Here is a 19,894-nt window from a genome sequence, read left to right on the forward strand (position 1 = left end):
CTATAAGTGCATTTACATCGTGCTTTCAGAGCCATCATCTTATTTTCCTTAAAATAACTTACAATTGAAAATATTAAATTCAAAGAAGTTTAACCACTTAACTAAAGTCCCACAGCTAATATGTATGTGTCTGGAAGTAAAACTCCAATTTTCCTATTTCAAGTATAAGACTCTTGATTTCTCATTACACTAATAGTGTGGTAATCACAAGGATGTAAATTCTTTGATGCCCAACTTTATATTGAAATGAAAATTGTGAACATATTGTAAAGGTTGCACTTAGAATGACTGCTCAAGTTAGCTCAGTGTTCTTAAGGCTCCCCCCCCCCATTTCTAGGAGATTGGCTCTGCCCCCACAGAAGTGCCTGCCTGAAGCTTTTGCCATTTTTTTTCCTCCTGAAATGTTCCCCTGCCCCACCACTACCCAGATATTATCACTGCCTGAAATATTATCACATTTCTGAATTTTGACTCTGAATCGCCTCTTTATAATTTTAAATGGGATACTCCACTTGACTTGTTACATCTGATTTTGACCTGGAGTACTCTGTCTGGGATCTCCATTTGCCAACTCAGAATTTTAAGGCTCAATCTGTGCCGCAGGCTAAATTATTGGCTCATGCCCCAGTATTTTAGTCCCTGCCCAATTTTCTGGACTTTTGCTTTTCTGGGAGCTGACTTTAAACAGTTTTGAAACTAAATGGAAAACTAAATGGAAACTCACTATTTATTAAATAAAAGTATATATGAAATACAACGAAGTAACTATGCCAGATGGGCGTGAGTTTAATGATGGCTTGCCTCCAATCCACATCTTGGTACCTAAAGCAGTCTTGGCAAAATAGGAACGAAGCATTGTGTGGCAATGGAAAAAGTACTGAACTGGTAGCCAGAGTCCAGGTTCTAGCCCAGGGTCTGGATCTGCCGCTAATATCCTGCAACTCATAAAACAATTATTTCACTACCATAGGCTCCCATTATTTTGTTAAATAAAGGCAGCAAATTGAACTATCACTAAGCAGCTTTCTATCTATCTCCAAATTTTCATATTTCTGTGAATTAAATAGGTATTACATGTATGATAAGATGTATTTACACACAATTCCTTGCCCCCTATATTTCTCCTAATTCCTGCTATAAGGTCTGAGATCTTATATGTAGAACTTATTCATTGAGTTTTGAAGAGTCCCTTAGCATCTAGGGTTCATTAGTACTGAACAAAAGCTTTGGGATTATTTGGATTTGTTTTTTAAAAATAGAGCTAGTAAAATCTGTAGTGAATTTTTAGCTTTTTCTAACTCTTTTTAACCTAGTACTAGAAGGAAGCCAGGAGTTTTAATTTATCTTATAAATTTATTTTGAATCACTTTGATTCCCATATTTGACAATTGTTAAGCTCTGTCCTAATAGTATTGAGACAGTGTCATAAGAGAGCCCATTGTCCAGAGCACAGGACTATGATTCAGGATGTTTTGCGTTGCCAGACAAGGAATATACTATAGTTTCATTTCCCCCCCCTCACTTTCTCTAGTCACTTCATTGCTCTGATTCTTTCTTTTTTATTTATGATTCTTTCTTTTTTTATTTTATTCTTTCTTTTTTAATTATTTATAATTCACCCACCCTAAAATGCATGTTTTTACACTATATTCTTCAATTCTTTCCCACAAAGTTGTGCAGTCTAATCCCAGGATGCATTTTGTCTCTCCCAGAAGGCTGTCATTTCCCATTTACCCATCTCCTCAGCTTTTGGCAGCCACTAATCCATGTTTTGTCTCTGTATTTGCCTGTTCTGTACATTTCATACACATTGGATCATACAACATGTGACCTATTGTGTCTGGCTTAATGTTTTTGAGATTCATCTGTATTGTCGCATGAATCAGTACCCTATCCTTCTTAAAGGCTAAATAATATTTCCTTTTAAGGATATATCACATTTTTTATCTGTTTATCCATTAATAGATGTTTGAATTGTTTCTACATTATGAATAATGCTCCTATGAATATTTGTGTACAAGTTCACATATGGACATATATCTTCATTTCTCACAGGTACATACCTAGAAGTAGAATCACTAGATCATGTGGTAACTGGATGTTTAACCTTGTGTGGAACTACCAAACTATTTCCCACAGCTGCTGCATTATTTACATTTTTACCAGCAAGGGATGAGGATTGTAGTTCTTCTAAATCCTCACCAGTACTTTTCATTATGCACCTTTTTTGATATAGCCATCTTAGCAGATATGAAATGGCACCACATAGCCAATTGTTCCTCTGATTCTTAAGCGACTAAGTTTACTTAAAACTGAGAGTATTCTGTGACATCATATTTTTATTATCAATATAATAATTTTTGTTGAAATATTATTGTTATTTAAATAAAACCACCTTTCCATTTCCCTTCTCATATTTTTTAGTCTCACTTTTTGGGCCTATAATTTTTGAACCATTTAAAATGAACAGAGTCCCAAAGAACTAAACAGACATTTCTCCAAAGAAGACATACAGATGGCTAAGAAACACATGAAAAGACGCTCAACATCACTCATTATCAGAGAAATGCAAATCAAAACCACAATGAGGTACCATTACACGCCAGTCAGGATGGCTGCTATCCAAAAGTCTACAAGCAATAAATGCTGGAGAGGGTGTGGAGAAAAAGGAACCCTCTTACACTATTGGTGAGAAGGCAAACTAGTTCAGCCACTGTGGAGAACAGTGTGGAGATTTCTTAAAAAACTGGAAATAGAACTGCCATTTGATCCAGCAATCCCATTTCTGGGCATACACACCGAGGAAACCAGATCTGAAAGAGACACGTGCACCCCAATGTTCATCGCAGCACTGTTTATAATAGCCAGGACATGGAAGCAACCTAGATGCCCATCAGCAGACGAATGGATAAGGAAGCTGTGGTACATATACACCATGGAATATTACTCAGCCATTAAAAAGAATACATTTGACTCAGTTCTAATGAGATGGATGAAACTGGAGCCCATTATACAGAGTGAAGTAAGCCAGAAAGATAAAGACCAATACAGTATACCAACGCATATATATGGAATTTAGAAAGATGGTAATGATAATCCTATATGCAAAACAGAAAAAGAGACACAGATGTACAGAACAGAATTTTGGACTCTGTGGGAGAAGGCAAGGGTGGGATGTTTCGAGAGAACAGCATCGAAACATGTATATTATCTAGGGTGAAACAGATCACCAGCCCAGGTGGGATGCATGAGACAAGTGCTTGGGCCTGGTGCACTGGGAAGACCCAGAGGGATAGGGCGGAGAGGGAGGTGGGAGGGGGGATCAGGATGGGAATACATGTAAATCCGTGGCTGATTCATGTCAATGTATGACAAAAGCCACTACAATATTGTAAAGTAATTAGCCTCCAACTAATAAAAATAAATGGAAAAAAAAAATAAAATGAACAGAGTCCTTTCAGTGGTTTCTCTATCACTAAAGACCTTCATCTGTCCACATAGTGCATCACTGTAGCTCTCTGCAGATAAATCTACAGGATTAGTCTGGAGGAATCATCTCCAAGGACATGGTTTTAACAGCTTTAGTCCTTCATATTCCTCAGTAACTTAACCCCATATGAAATTTCATTAAATCACTGCCATCTTTGATTGAAAGAGTTACAAGGAAGAGATCCCTCTAGTACTTAGTGAAGACAGCAGTGACTGTTGTGAATATGTTTGTCATGTAGAGTTCTTGTTTACTTGAAGGATTGTTTACTTGTTTACTACTGAAGAAGATGCAGTCACATTTGCTTTTCTTCTGTTTCTCTGAAGGGGAGAAATTTCTTCCTTCCATGAAATGCATTTTGTTCAGTTGGCTTGTTAGAATTTAATTTAATTGTATTGATTGTAAAATCTCATTATAAGCCCCTGAACAAGGCTCAAGTAGAAAAGGTGAACTGGAGAGGCAGAAACGAGTTCAGGCATGGATGCAGTTATTTTGTTGTTGTTTAACTTTATATTAATCATGTAACCTTTTGATGGTCACTTATCAAGTGATAGAGATGAGGTACAGAACTACTAAGGTTCCTTTTTGAACTAAATTGCTCATTCTATGTTTCATTAGAGATCAAACAATGTAATAGTAATATTTTCCTGGGTATCTTTACCTGAAATCTTGATTAGTAAGTAAAAAAATATTTCAAAGAAATTAATCAGAAAGTTACTGACCTGAAGAAAACAGCTAGTATACTAGTGATTTTATGTTATAAGCTTTGGCTATTTAACAGATTTATGAATATATAGGGTTCTTCCTTGAAAACCATCTGCTCAAGCCTGCATGTATGTGGTTGTGTTATATTTTGATTTCCAGTGTTACATTTTACATGCTAAGGGCCACAAAAATGCATAATAACCATTCTCTTAAATTTATAAACATTGTACTGAGGTCTAATTTTGGACTTGAGCACAATATTGAATGATATTAGTTTAGCCCAAGGAATGATTCAAGCTTGAACAATTGTGTTCTGTGGAGTAAAAAAGTTGTTTAGAAAGGAATTCTTGTTTCTTGATTTTGTATGATAAATCTTTATAACTACATGCTAACAGAAATTACATGCAATTATTCTCATTTTTTCTGAACTGAGGGCCTATATTTCAGGCTTATTGCTGATGTATTATTAAAAGCTTTCTCTCTTTTGTATTTCTTCTTTTTTATCTTTCTGCAGGATGTTTTCACTCCAGAATGCAAATTTAAGGAATCTGTGTTTGAAAACTACTATGTGATCTATTCTTCCACACTGTACCGTCAGCAAGAATCAGGCCGAGCTTGGTTTTTGGGACTCAATAAGGAAGGTCAGATTATGAAGGGGAACAGAGTGAAGAAAACCAAGCCCTCATCACATTTTGTACCAAAACCTATTGAAGGTATGAGCTGAGCTTCTTTTCTTTAGACCCAGATCTGTGTGTTGATGCCAGTTCTGCTCTTTGTCCTTTCACTCAGGGGAGATTGTTTTTAATGCAGCAGATTAGAACAAAGATTCAGAAAATACAATAGTACTACTTCCTATTAAAAAAAAAAATCTATTACAAATACTTGGCACTTAGAGAAAAACTGCTTGAATATAGAGGCTAGAATTTCCTTAAAGTAGAAAAATAGTAGCAGTGACCATTTGGAATATAATTTCTTTCTTTAATGAACTCAGTGATTTAATTTCTCAAGCTATACTCTTAAAAAACCAATAATACTATTATTAGTGCTTTAAAGTTTTATCAAGGCTTTTAGAAATGTGTTTGTATCCTAATTGCTACATTATCATGAGCAAATTTTACAATCTGATGTATTCATTTTTCTTTGTATTTTTTAAAGAAAGAAAATATTCTGTTTACTGTGATATTATAGTTTTTACATTCTATCTTTCCCCACTGAACCTATGCCTTCTCCTCCCTTGATCATTTAATATGGTGCTCATCTATTTCAGGTGATGAGTGGACTAAGTAATTTAATGCTGAGGAAACCCCCATTTTTGGCAACTTGTTCCTTAAGTAGGATAAACACATACCACAGGAGTAACCACACATGTACTATATTCAGTCAAGCTTTTTAATACAAGCTAAAAAAGCAGTAGTGGTCTAGACATTTACCAATACGCACTCTTCTCTAGAAGTCACATTATAATCACTTAAAACATTAGTTCATCTTCCTTGTCTGAAGAAATGAGAAAATTGAGACACTGCATTGCTATTCTGTGATTTAGCCAGGCTTGCTGTCCCATATCTAGAAGGGACAGTGTAGGAACACAGTGCCTGCTATAGATCCCAGAGGACTATAACCATCAGCAAACATTTGGTAAATCAGTACCATGTTCAAAGCTCTGGGGGGAAATGTGACATTCAAAGCTTCTAGTCCCTCTCAAACCTCCCCTCACACACTGTGCTTTTAACCACACAAAACAGAACTTTCTTCTGTTCTACATTTTTTTTATGTTTGTAACATGTTTTTACTATTTTGGACCTTATGTAGGTATTTTGCCCTTCTGTCTCACAAAATTCTATTCATGTGCCTGGGAAATGCCTGTCAGACCTTGTAAAACATTAATTCAAGGAGTCAGTGCTTCTATGAGGGCCTCCCTGACTTCCTTCAAGTAGAATTAAACACTCTGGTACCTTATTATTGTACCTTGTTCTCTCTGCTAGAAATTATCACATTGATTTAAATCTGTCTCTGTCTCTTATCCATGATTAGATTACTTTGTTTACATTTTATTTCTTTTTCTTTATTAGAGTATAATTGCTTTGCAATGTTGTGTTGTTTCTGCTGTACAAGGAAGTGAATCAGTTCCCTCTTGCAGCTCCCTTCTATACCCACCCCCCATCTCACCCTTCCGGGTCATCACAGAACATGGAGTTGAGCTCCCTTCGCTATATAGCAGCTTCCTGCTAGCTGTCTATCTTACACATGGTAGTGTATATATGTCAATCCTAATCTCCCAATTTATCCCTTCTCCTTCTCCTCCTGTGTCCACATGTCCGTTCTCTACATCTGCATCTCTATTCCTGAAAATGGGTTCATCTGAACCATTGTTCTAGATTCCACGAATATACGTTAATATGCAATATTTGTTTTTCTCTTTCTGACTTCACTCTGTATGATAGACTCCAGGTCTATCTACATCTCTACAAGTGACCCAGTTTTGTTCCTTTTTATGGATGAGTCATTCCATTGTATATATGTACCACATCTTTATCCATTCATCTATTGTTGGGCCTTTATATTGTTTCCATGTTTTGACTATTGTAAATAGTGACATAGTGAACAATGGGGTACATGCATCATTTTGAATTGTGGTTTTCCTAGGGTCTATGCCCAGTAGTAGGATTGCTGGGTCATATGGCTTGCTCCTGGGGAGGAAAGTTGTGGCAAATCTAGACAGCATAGTAAAAAACAGAAACATCACTTTGCTGACAAAGGTCCATATAGTGAAAGTTATGGTTTTTCCAGTAGTCATGTATGGATATGAGTTGGATCATAAAGAAGGCTAAGCACGAAAGAACTGATGCTTTCGAGCTGTGGTGTTGGAGAAGACTCTTGAGAGTCTTCAAGAGATCAAACCAGCCAATCCTAAAGGAATCAATCCTGCATATTCATTGGAAGGACTGATGCGAAAGCTGAAGCTCCTGTCCTTTGGCCGCCTGATGGGAAGAGCTGGTTCACTGGAAAAGACCCTGACGCTGGGAAAGATTGAAGGCAAAAGCAGAAGGGTGCAGCAGAGCATGGGGTGGTTAAATAGAATCACTGAATCTGAGCAAACTGCAGGAGGTAGTAAGGAGAGGGAAGCCTGAGGCACTGCAGTCTATGGGGTTGCAGAGTCAGACATGGCTTAGTGACCGAACAACAACAATAATGGTGGTTCTATTTTTAGTTTTTTAAGGAACCTCCATACTGTTTTCCACAGTTGCTGTACAGATCTTTTATTTTTCTCATATCTCCTTGTATCTTGTATAATATCTGACATATTGTAGAGAGATATTCAATAATTACTATCAATTGAATAAGTGAACAAGTGAATGAACAGATGAATGCATAGATAAATACAAAGACAAGGAAGAACTATATGCTCCAGAAAACTTTTTCATGTTTTTAGAGATACTAAGTATGTTTACTAATGACAGTAATTTAATATAAAAAGTGATGTATTACATGTTGCCAGAAATGATACTGAGGTTTATAGAAAGAGCCAGAACTTCCACCAAAGGGAAGATATTGGAAAGTTGTTATTTAAACACATCGTCAAGGCTAGGACAGGTTCAGAACATTTGAGATAGGAGGTAGGGATTAGGCAGACAAAACCACTCCAGGTGCAGTATGAGTAAACTATTAAAACTATTGAACCATTTTTATTTGTACATTTAAGTTGATTTTTTGTTATAATAAAAGTAGTACATGCTCATTAACAATTTTGGAAAATTCATGAAAGCATAAAAGTAAAAAAAGTCCATGTGTTTTATTTATTCCTTTTATAGTTAATGCATTTCATACCCCGCCCCCCCAAAAATGAAATACCTGTAACCAACCCTCCTAATCATGACTTCTATCTGCACTGTAGCTAGAGAAGCCTTTTCTTGGGTATGAATGACCATGTACAAATTTCTAACAGCAGTGTATACTATTACCATGTTCTGAGTTTGAGAGCTGCCTTAATTCTTCATGTTTGCTGCATTTTAAGTACAAATGTGGAAAAGACAAACAAATATTCCTTGTTGTAAATGTTAGAATTAGATTCAGTTGTATACAACACAAAACCCATGTTCACAGCAGCTTAATTAAACAAAGTGTTATTGTCTCACTAGCCAAATATACAAACCTGCTGTCCAGGACTGGATCTATGGCTCTGCAATTGTTAGGGACCAGCCCCTTTCCCTTCACAGCTTCATCTTCCATCCTGTGTTTAGAAGATAGGCAGCGTTAATAAGGGGTTGCAAAGGCATCTATTCAGACAGATGGATGGACTTGATATTTAAACCCATTACCATGTACATTGCACATCAACCTGTACTTACTCTCCCCTGGAATTTTAGACAACAGCGCAGGCTTCACCATTCCTAGTTTTGCCATTTCAAAGCATTGTTCACACCACAGATAAGTAGCTTCCCCAGATTTAAATTGTCTTGATGGTGACTTCCCCCTTTAGCTTCAAATGTAGAAGCCAAATACTCTCTGACAAAGAACTAGAGACAGTCTCCTCCTTTTCTCCTCCCTCTTCCTTCATTGCTCAGTTCCTGCAGGTGGTTGGATATTCAGAATCGAATTTCTTCCTCCTGAAAAGAATGTGAGTGCTTTCCAAGAGTTAAGGTTCAAGTGAGGTTGAGTGAGAAATATATTCCTAAAGTGAAATTAGTAAGTATCAGTTAAAAGCCACTGCTACAGAAATACTAAATTTGAACTAAAAGAACATTTACCAGTTTCTACTAATTTATTTTCTAGTGGGGAGATAAGACTAACACAACATTCACATACCTTTACTTACACACCTTTAGGACAGTTACAGTTATCCATTCTGCCTGTTAGAACTGTTGCTTTAAACTAAATCTGAATAAAGTTCCAGCAGTATAATGTAGATCATAGTTTCCCAAACATCAGTATCAGAACCACCTGGAGTGGTTTTAGAAGCTACCAATTCTTAGATCAAATCTCCCAAGTATTCAGATTTTATTGCCTAAGTAATTTTGATGGCAGCTAGGTTTGAAATTTGGTGTTCTAAACTGACCTTGGTGTTGCTATGTTTGTTTTGATCCTATCTGGCCATAGGAAATTATTTAAATATATTCAAATTATTATGATCTATATATTTTAAAAGTCTGTTCTAATATGGCATCTGGTCCCATCACTTCATGGCAAATGGGAGAGAAAGTAGAAGCAGTGACAGATTTTATTTTCTTAGGCACCAAAATAACTGCAGATAGTGACTGCAGCCATGAAGTTAAAAGATGTTTGCTCCTTGAAAGAAAGGCTATGACAAACCTAGACAGCTTATTAAAAAACAGAGACATCACTTTGCCAACAAAAGTCTGTATAGTCAAAGCTATGGTTTTCCCAGTAGTCATGTATAGATGTGAGAGTTTGACTGTAAAGAAGGCTGAGCGCCAAATAATTGATGTTTTCAAATTGTAGTGCTAGAGAAGATTCTTGTGAGTCCTTTGGACTGCAAGGAGATCAAACCAGTAAATCCCAAAGGAAATCAATGCTTTGGAAGGACTGATGCTGAAGCTGAAGCTCCAATACTTTTGGCACCTGATGGGAAGAGTCAACTCACTGGAAAAGACCCTGATGCTGGGAAAGACTGAAGGAAAAAGGAGAAGGGGGTGGCAGAGGATGAGATGGTTGGATGGCATCACCAACTCAATTTGAGCAAATTTTTGGAGATAATGGAGGACTGCAGCTTAGCATGTTGCAGTCCATGGAATCACAAAGAGTTGGACACAACTTAGAAACTAAACAACAACAACAAATCTAATATAGAGTACATTCTCATTCTGACACCTTGGAATTAAATGTATTAATCATTTTACATGTTTAGCTTTCCTACTTCTATTAGGATGGTTGTGCATTAGTGCTAGGTTAAATTACTAAATGGACTTAATAGAGGTAATACCAAATATTATGCCAAATTGATCACTAAGAAATTAACTTGATAGTAATCAATTAGACTTCAGCCTATACTGCAAAGCTACATTCATCAAGACAGTATGGTACTGGCACAAAGACAGAAATATAGATCAATGGAACAAAACAGAAACCCCAGAGATAAATCCACACACCTATGGACACCTTATCTTTTACAAAGGAGGCAAGAATATACAATGGAAAAAAGACAATCTCTTTAACAAGTGGTGCTGGGAAAACTGGTCAACCACTTGTAAAAGAATGAAACTAGAACACTTTCTAACACCATACATAAAAATAAACTCAAAATGGTTTAAAGATCTAAATGTAAGACCAGAAACTATAAAACTCCTAGAGGAAAACATAGGCAAAACACTCTCTGACGTAAATCACAGCAGGATCCTCTATGACCCACCTCCCAGAGTAATGGAAATAAAAGCAAAAATAAACAAATGGGACCTAATTAAACTTAAAAGCTTTTGCACAACGAAGGAAATTATAAGCAAGGTGAAAAACAGCCTTCAGAATGGGAGAAAATAATAGCAAATGAAGCAACTGACAAAGAATTAATCTCAAAAATATACAAGCAATTCCTGCAGCTCAATTCCAGAAAAGTAAACGTCCCAATCCAAAAATGGGCCAAAGAACTAAACAGACATTTCTCCAAAGAAGACATACAGATGGCTAACAAACGCAGGAAAAGATGCTCAACATCACTCATTATCAGAGAAATGCAAATCAGAACCACAATGAGGTAACATCTTCGCTGGTCAGAATGGCTGCTATCCAAAAGTCTACAAACAATAAATGCTGGAGAGGGTGTGGAGAAAAGGGAACCCTCTTACACTTTTGGTGGGAATGCAAACTAGTACAGCCACTATGGAGAACAGTATGGAGATTCCTTAAAAAACTGGAATTAGAACTGCCATATGACCCAGCAATCCCACTGCTGGGCATGCACACCAAGGAAACCAGAATGGAAAGAGACATGTGTACTCCAATGTTCATCACAGCATTGTTTATAATAGCCAGGACATGGAAGCAACCTAGATGTCCATCAGCAGATGAATGAATAAGGAAGCTGTGGTACATATGCACAATGGAATATTACTCAGTCATTGAAAAGAATACATTTGAATCAGTTCTAATGAGGTGGATGAAACGGGAACCTATTATACAGAGTGAAGTAAGCCAAAAAGAAAAATAGCAATACAGTATACTAATGCATATATATGGAATTTAAAAAGATGGTAACGATAACCCTACATGTGAGACAGCAAAAGAGACAGGTGTATAGAACAGTCTTTTGGACTCTGTGGGAGAAGGCGAGGGTGAGATGATTTGAGAGAATAGCATTGAAACATGTGTATTATCATATGTGAAACAGATCCCACTCCAGGTTCGATGCCTGAGACAGGGTGCTCAGGGCTGGTGCACTGGGATGACCCAGAGGGATGGGATGGGGAGGGAGGTGGAAGAGGGGGTTCAGGATGGGGAACACATGTACATCCATGGCTGATTCAAGTCAATGTATGGCAGAACCACTAAAATATTGTAAAGTAATTAGCCTCCAATTAAAATAAATTTAAAAGAAAAGAAGTTTTAAATATTAGAAGAAAATAGACTCTGCCACTAATAAATCCAGATAAATGTCTTAAAAAAATCTTACCAGTGATTTACTAAGTAATATTGAGAAAATAATTTATTACTTCAAAGTAAGTTATCTCTGGAAATGCAGTTGATTATAAATTTCAGATATTTCACTGAAGTAGTATGAAGATTAGACACTGTAAGAAGGTTGGATTTCTCAAATCTGTCAGATCAATCCAAAGTGCCTTTTCCAATTTCCCTTGGAAATTGGACATTGTGTTACTGTGTTAGGTCCTGGAGAAGGGCTATCAGGCACGGTATTGAACAAAGTATTAGAGACAATGAAAATTGAATTTGGACAGAAAATAATCTATTCAAAAACTATGTGCTAAGACACCAAAGAAGTGAATAAATCAGGAGTCATGATTTTGTAAAGCTACTATCGAGAAGATAACTAATGGCAAATTATTTGATGTTTTTATTTCAGTTAACTTGAAAGAAAACTAGATGGCTTGTTTTTTCTAAAATCGTCTTTTGGACCCAACAAAACTAAAAGACAAAAAACAGAGAGGTAGTAAAAATGTACCTTTGATGCTCCTGATTGTTTTCATTACAGAAAATTTAATAGCAGCCTCTCTCTCTCTCTCTCTCTCTCTCTCTCTCTCCACCTTTTGAGTGTGGAATCTCTGCCAGCCCGTGACAACTTATTCCCCCAAACCAGTGTAAGTCATTCAAAGCAGCTTTTTCTTCTGGCTTTGAATTTAATCTTCAATAAAGCCCTCCTACTCTCTGTGACACGTTCTTCTTCATCTCTTTCTCTCTCTCTCATGCACACAAATGCTGCTCCTTATCTCTTTCTAAATGAAGGTACAGATCTTTTTGTTCATGATGTCTCCTAACTCTTTATAATAAATATTTACAGCACACTGGGTGCATCCCTTTGGCAATGCATTGCTTCTGAACCAGCACTTAAAGTTCTTCTACAGTTCCAAAGGGATTCTATGTGACATTAATTAAGGTGTGAAATTGCTTCCTGTTAATTGCCCACACTCTTCCATGATCTGCTATTAAGACAATTAAGTTTCTTTAATGGTACATTAACTAACAGAGCAATCTAACCTTTCCACTTCTTGGATATTACAGAGCGCCAAAGAAAATTTGATTAAATTGGTAGTAATAAAAAGATTAGTCATATATCATTCCTCTTTGATGGAGACTGATATAACATGGGGGTTCTTATCAAGTGTCATTTATGAGTTTTATTAGAAACTGGAATTATCTTGCCTCCATTTGAAAAACAGAATCCATCAGCAACAATTATAGTTGCCTTCCTCTCAACTTTCCCAACTCTTCAGTCCAGAGAAATACTGACTCTCGAGGATTTATACCTAGTTCTTCCATAATTATCAAAACTTTCAACTTTTTAATGATTTATAAGAATCCAGCAGTAATATGAAAGTAATACTGTGTACTGTGTACAAATTTACTATTTGCTAAGTACAAATTTAAAGACATTTGAAAGATTTTTTGTTATTTTCAACATTCCTCCTGAACAGGAGTTATCATTTGATAGTCATTGACACTTTGGGAGGACACAGATTAAGAATATTATCCCAATTTTAAACACAAGGAAACTGAGTTTAAGAGCGATTACGTAGCTCACCCGGGTCCACATAGCTAGAAAGAGGCAAAACTAAGATTAGAGTTGTTATCTCTACCAAATACTGGTAGAGCATCCAGCAAGCTGTTGAATGAGGACTGACCATACATTAAGTAGTGACTTGACAGGATTGATTTCAGAGGAGTTGTGGGAATGTCTAATTGGAGTTGATAGAAGTTATAACAAGAGTTAAAGGAAAGAGGAAAGTAGTATTAAATGACACTTCTGAGGAGTCTTGCTATAAAAGGAAAACAGAAATGGAGCCAAGATGGAGAGAAACATGGTGGCTCTGTGTTGGGGTGTGTTTGTTTAAAGCTGCTTAGCATATTTATAGACTAATAGGGGAGAAGGGGAAATTGGTATTATAGGAGAGAGGGTCACTGAGTAATACTGACCAGAGGGGATGGGATCAAGTACACAAGTGGCAAAGTTAGGACTGGATTTAAGTAGAAACAGGAAGAGTTCAAGCATTTTTACAAGCAGGAAGCCAGGATATGCACAAGCAGATGTGTGCAGGTTGGTATGACTTTTGTGGTGGAAATATGAAAGCTTTCTCTTCTGCATTTATTTTCTAAGTGAATTCAGAGAGTGCTTACTGACAAAAGGGAAGGGAAGAGGGAGAGATAAATGGAGAGGGAGAAAAAGAGAAAAGAAAAGGAAAGAAGGCAAGCGTATTTCCTGAGTCCAAGGAGAATATGAGGCAGTTTTCAGAGTTTGAGGAAGAAGGAGAGATATGGAATAGTCACTTAGGAAGACCAGTAGAGGGAATTGGCTAAACATGGAGGAGGATTCCATGAAGTACTGAGCACCCCCATGAAGTTTGGGGTCAAGATTTTTTTTAAAAAATTATTTATTTGGCTACACTGGGTCTTAGTTGCGGCATGCAGGATCTTTAGTTGTGGCACGTGGGACTTTTAAGTTGCAACATGCAGGATCTAGTTCCCTGACCAGGGATCGAACCCCAGCCCCCTACACTGGAAGCACGGAGTCTTAGCCATTGGACCACCAGAGAAGTCCCTGGGATCAGGATTTTGACTGAGACCAAGCAGCTAAGTTTTTTCTCCAAACTCATTAAACTGTTTGACTATAAGCTTAGAGCAGGAACTCTGGAGCTACTCACACATGAATTTGAAGCTGATTCTGTTTATGTCAGTGAATGACCCTTTCTGCTCTTCAGTTTCCTTAACTGAGAAAGGGATCAATTAAACTGTCTACTTGTTAAGGTCATTTAAAATAATCTTACTGTATATAAAGTGCAGATACCGAGTAAGTGCTCAATTAATATTAGCTAAGACTCAGCAGTAAAGAATCCCCCTGCCAATGCAGAAGACACAGAAGATGCAGGTTCTACCCCTGGGTCAGGAAGATCCCCTAGAGGAGGAAATGTCAACCCACTGCAGTATTCTAGCCTGGAAATCCCATGGGCAAAAAGAGCCTGGAGGGCTACAGTCCCTGTGGTCACAAAGAGTCAGACATGATTTACTGACTAAAACAACAAATGGTTAAGAAGACAGCAGTTTCTTAGAGGAGTACCCTTTGGATGGTACCTGGAACCTGGCTTATTATAGTTTGATTTATAAATAACAGCAACCCCTGGGATTTCACTTTTAGGAAAGACATTATTTTAGTTTGTTTTTCAAGAGAAATGTATGATAACTAAAATAAAACTGACTATTGAATGTTAAATGTTTCAAACAGGGAATCTGAGCTATTATAATGGCAAGGGGCACCTGCTGATTCTGATAACTGCATTTATAGCAGAGGTACAAGTGAAAGAATATAATAGAAAAATACTAAGTAGAAAGTCAATCCTGGAAAGACCCATACCTAACCTTACAAAGAGAGGATGAAGTGATATACTTTTGGTCTTTTTATTTTCTAATGGCACAATCTTGCATTTAAAAATAAAGCAAAATTTAAGTAGAACAAATACCATATGTTATTATAAGGTTAGTAGCTTATGTAAGGTTGGTAGCTTATGGTCTTGTTATGACCATGTGTAGAATTTTAATTGATAACAGGATTGTAGGACTTTCTATAGAAGTATGGCCACGATCTCTCAGGAAGCTGTGAAAATGACAGCCTTTACTATACCAAGTCACTTAGTGATGAGTGTCAATCATGCAAGTGTCTCCTCTTCACATGGAAGGGGTGAACTAAGGATTCCTAATGGATGCCATATCTTAAAAACAATATGTAACGTGAGTTATGTTATTAGAAACCCTCACTTGTCCCTGTGTCTGCAAATAAGGAAGAGTATTATCTCATGAAATCTCTACCTCATTTTTATTCCAAAACCTGGGATAAACCCCTCTGCTTCGATGTACTATGAATCAAGAAAAGTCAAAACATGAATAAAACAAAACATTCAGAAGAAGAGAAGGAGAAGAGAAGAGGATGGAGGAGGGAGAAGGGAAAGAAGGAGAAGAAATTTAAACATATGAGAAAAGAGGAAAAATAGAAAACTGATTTGAAGAAAGAGTTCTAAAGAGCCATACAGAAATATTTCCCTTTTCAAAGCATTGTCTCCTTTTACCATTTATCCAAAACTGGGGCTTCCCTGGAAGCTGAGCAGTAAATCTTCCTGCCAATGCAGGAGATGTGGGTTCAGTCCCTGGGTCAGGAAGATCACCTGGAGAAGGAAATGCAACCCACTCCAGTATTCTTACCTGGGAAATTCCATGGACAGAAGAGCCTGGTGGGCTACAGTCCATGGGGTCACAAAGAATTGAATATGGCTTAACATCTAAAACAAAAGTGACAATACTATGATATCACATGTGTTAGAGGAACGATAATATTTATCTCAAAAACATTCTGTGGGGTGAAAAAAGAGCAAGTATATTTTATCATACTTGAAAGAGAGCAAGAAATATGATCAAGACAACCTAGAAGAGCCATGTGAAGAAGTAACATTGTTAATCAGGCAGGTATTATATTATCAGGATACTAAGCATTCTCGAAATTTGGATATTGAAACTTGTAAAAATAGTATGAAGTTAAATTGGGAAGTAACACCAAAGAAATCAGTTCTGTAACAACAGGTGGCCATTAAATCATGCCCACTAAAAATAAAGCCTGTATCACAAATGGAGCCCATAGGTTCTGAATGATACATGATTAGATAGTAACATCCCAAGTTGCCCATAGAGAATTTGTTTTCAGTTGTTAAATCTAAGGTAGCACTGAGTCTGAGTTTCTGTGAAACAGATTTGGGGAGCTGGGAGGACAAGAAAGTAAGTTAGTAAGTTAATAATAGTAAGTTAGATTTTTTGTTTTATTCACTTTATTCTCAATTTAGAAATTACTCCTCATCAAAATAACTAGAATATCAAACTTTGCTCTCATAGCTGTAGTGGATAGAATATATAAAGCAGAACACTTTGGAAGAAAATATTCAAGGTCAGATAGATTTTTAAAAATTCTAAGGCCTACACTAGTAAATATGTTTTCTAATGAAATATCTTATTGTAATAGAAAGTGATGGAAAAGTCCTTTGAACTGCTGCAAATTAAAATCAGGAATCAATTATTGGGACGAAAAAACTTAACTTACATGGGACAGGAGAATTTGAGAAGCACAGTTTAGGAGCTGTAGAATTTATGTAACTCTTGAAGATCAGCATCTAGATGGTTCCCTGGAAATGTTTCTTAAAGGTTTTTCACAATTGCTTAGTAATAGATAATTGGAAATTAGTACCAGAACTTAAAATTCTAGTACCAGTAGCTATAAAAAATTATGATTAATTTTTAGTGTACAGTCAAATATATAGGATTTTCATATGTGGAACTAGTAATTCTTGATTTATCAATTACTGTTTATTCTTCTTAAGCTCCCCACAAAACAAAAGGATAGCCCTTGTCAGTGTGTTAGTTAGCTTAACCAAGAGAGCCCCACCTTTCAATTACAGTCAAAATTATGGAACTTAAAATATATTAGATGTCAGGTATAGTCATCACTCAGTATTTGCAAGGAATTCATTCCAGGAATCCTTGCTGATACTGAAATCTGCAGATGTTCAAGTCCCTTATATGAAATAGCATAGTATTTGCATATATATACTACACACATACTCCTGGATACTTTAAATCATTTCTAGATCATTTATAGTACCTAATACAATGTAAACACTGTGTAAATGGTTGCTAGATTGGGACAAATTCAAGTTTTGTTTTTTGAAACTTTCTGGAATTTCTAATTATTTTCCAATCCTTAGTTGATTCTGAGGATGTAGAACCCATGGATACAGAGAGCCAACTATGTATATTAGATACGCAGCTGGTCTCATACGTAATAGTGACTCAGCTAGGTTTGTTCCTAAGAAATTAAGGTGGTGTTTGCAAGGCATCAGGACAACTCATAAAAGTTTGAAATGTTGCCAGCCATTTCTTATGGAATCTATGCAGTAAGATTCAATTTGACTGATTCTTCTTAAGTATTCTGCCTGGCAGTATTCATGTCATGTAAATATAGTTGGATATTTTTATAGATAAAGAGATTGAATAGATTTTTCCCTATGCACTCATGTACTTGATGGACATATTATTAGCTGTTTGTTCACTATCAAATTAAGGCTGATATATACCAAAATCCAGGTTTAAATCCTCTCTCCTGGACTTCAGAAAGTCTGATTCAAGTTGTCTCGGTCACTCTCATCCCTCATCACCTCAGTTTTACCTCATGCTTCAATAGTCACTGTTTCTCTTAGACAACCTGCACTTCATCCCTTTATTCTTTTTTTTTTTTTTAATCTTCGTATGCACTGGGCCTTCGTTGCTGTGTGCAGGCTTTCTCTAGTTGCGGTGAGTGGGGGCTTCTCTCTAGTTGCAGTGAGCAGGCTTCTCACTGTGGTCCTTTCTGTTGCGGAGCGTGGCCTCTAGAGCACCGGTTCCATAGTTGTTGTGCACCAGTTTAGTTGCCCTGTGGCATGTGGAATCTTCCCAGGCCAGGGATCGAACTCATGTACCCTGCATTGACAGGCAGATTCTTAACCACTGGCAGTCCCATCCCTTCATTCTTATTTATTAGCCCATCCACTTCTCCAAACCCTTTGGCTCCTTCAAGGCTAAATCAACATTAAAGAGCTATTTTATATACTCATTCCCATTCAGCCCTGCTACGGCGCTTTCCTCTCTGTGATCTGTGTGCACGTCTATGCTCTCTCCCTTAGCCTTGAACTCCTTGAGAGCAGGAATCTAGAGATCATTTCTTGCAGTTGCCACAGAATCTAGCAGAGCACCTGGTAAGAAGCAGCTTGTTTCTGCTCATAGAATAAATGAACAAATTAATACTGAAACTTTGGATATCAGTCAGCAAAAGAGTAATTGGAATTTGAGGAGAGGAAAAAAGAAAATAATGTAATAGACTCCAAATGATGCAATATTAGTTAAGCCAAATTAAGAAGGTCAGTAAATGCTTTGTGAATCAGGTCATTCCATCAAAGAAATCCAACATACTCTGTCTCTTCTAAGTGTGCATATGGAGGTCAGGTCAATCAGGTCAGGAAGTTTTCTCAATTCCCCTCCCGATTATACAGTAATTGGTAGCTTTGAGATTAATCCTGCCTGTGTACTAAGTTATGCCCAACTCTTTGTGAGCCTATGGACTGTAGTCTGCCAGGGTCCTCTGTCCATGGGATTTCCCAGGCAAGAATACTGGAGTGGGTTGCCATTTCCTACTCCAGGGGATCTTCCCAACCCAGGGATCAAACCCTGCATCTCCTACATTGGCAGGTGGATTCTTTACCTCTGAGCAACCTGGGAAGCTCTTGACATTAATCAAGACACTTCTTTTCCAGAGAAGAGCAAACTCTTCTAAGAGAGCATTGTGTAATAGAAATATAATATGAGCTAAGTATGTAATTTAAAATTTTCTGGTAGTCATATTTAAAAAATAAAAAGTAAACATGAAATGGATTTTTAATAATATGCTCAATCTAGTATATTCAAATATTATCATTTCAATATGTAAGTAATATAAAGCATTACCACTGAGATTTAATTTTTAGTGTGGTCTTTAAAATTCAGTGTTTATTTTATCCCTCTTTTCACTTCTGACTTAGGACTAGCCACGTTTTAAGTGATCAGTGACCACATAGGCAAAATGGATACTGTATTAGGTAGCGAAGTCCTAGGATGTTTTCATCAGATTTCCCTATCCTCTCACCAGCTCTATATCCTTAGTGTATCTCAATTCTCTTTTTCTTAGCACAGTTCTAAGACTGATACTGTTGACTATTGGGGAATTGTTGGTTCTTCCCTGCAAGTTGGACATCTCTGGTTTTAATAGTCACTTCTTTGTTTATAGCTTACATGTAAGGTGTTTGTTTCTGTGTGTGTGACTTTAGAAAATTATATGTAATTCCTAAGTATGTTGTGTAAATATACACAACATGAAATTTGCCATCTTAAAACAGTTTAAGAGTACACTTCAGTGTCATTGAGTACATTTCTGTGTTTTGCACCCATCACCACCATCCGTCCCTAAAATTTTTTCTTCTTCTC

The 19,894-nt window shown here is 36.8% G+C and overlaps 1 protein-coding gene across 5 annotated transcripts in view; it reads left to right on the forward strand.

The window, feature by feature from the left end:
- The window catches only part of FGF12 (fibroblast growth factor 12), a 604,572-nt gene that overhangs the window by 572,549 nt on the left and 12,129 nt on the right, over positions 1 to 19,894 (forward strand). For all 5 annotated transcript variants that reach the window (XM_020873373.2, XM_020873372.2, XM_070466234.1 and 2 more), the window contains one exon: positions 4,707 to 4,905. In XM_020873373.2, the coding sequence (XP_020729032.1) occupies positions 4,707 to 4,905 (199 nt within the window). The remainder of the gene's footprint in view (positions 1 to 4,706; positions 4,906 to 19,894) is intronic.

The sequence above is a fragment of the Odocoileus virginianus genome, chromosome 4 (genome assembly GCF_023699985.2).
Source record: "Odocoileus virginianus isolate 20LAN1187 ecotype Illinois chromosome 4, Ovbor_1.2, whole genome shotgun sequence".
Classification (NCBI taxonomy): Eukaryota; Metazoa; Chordata; class Mammalia; order Artiodactyla; family Cervidae; genus Odocoileus; species Odocoileus virginianus.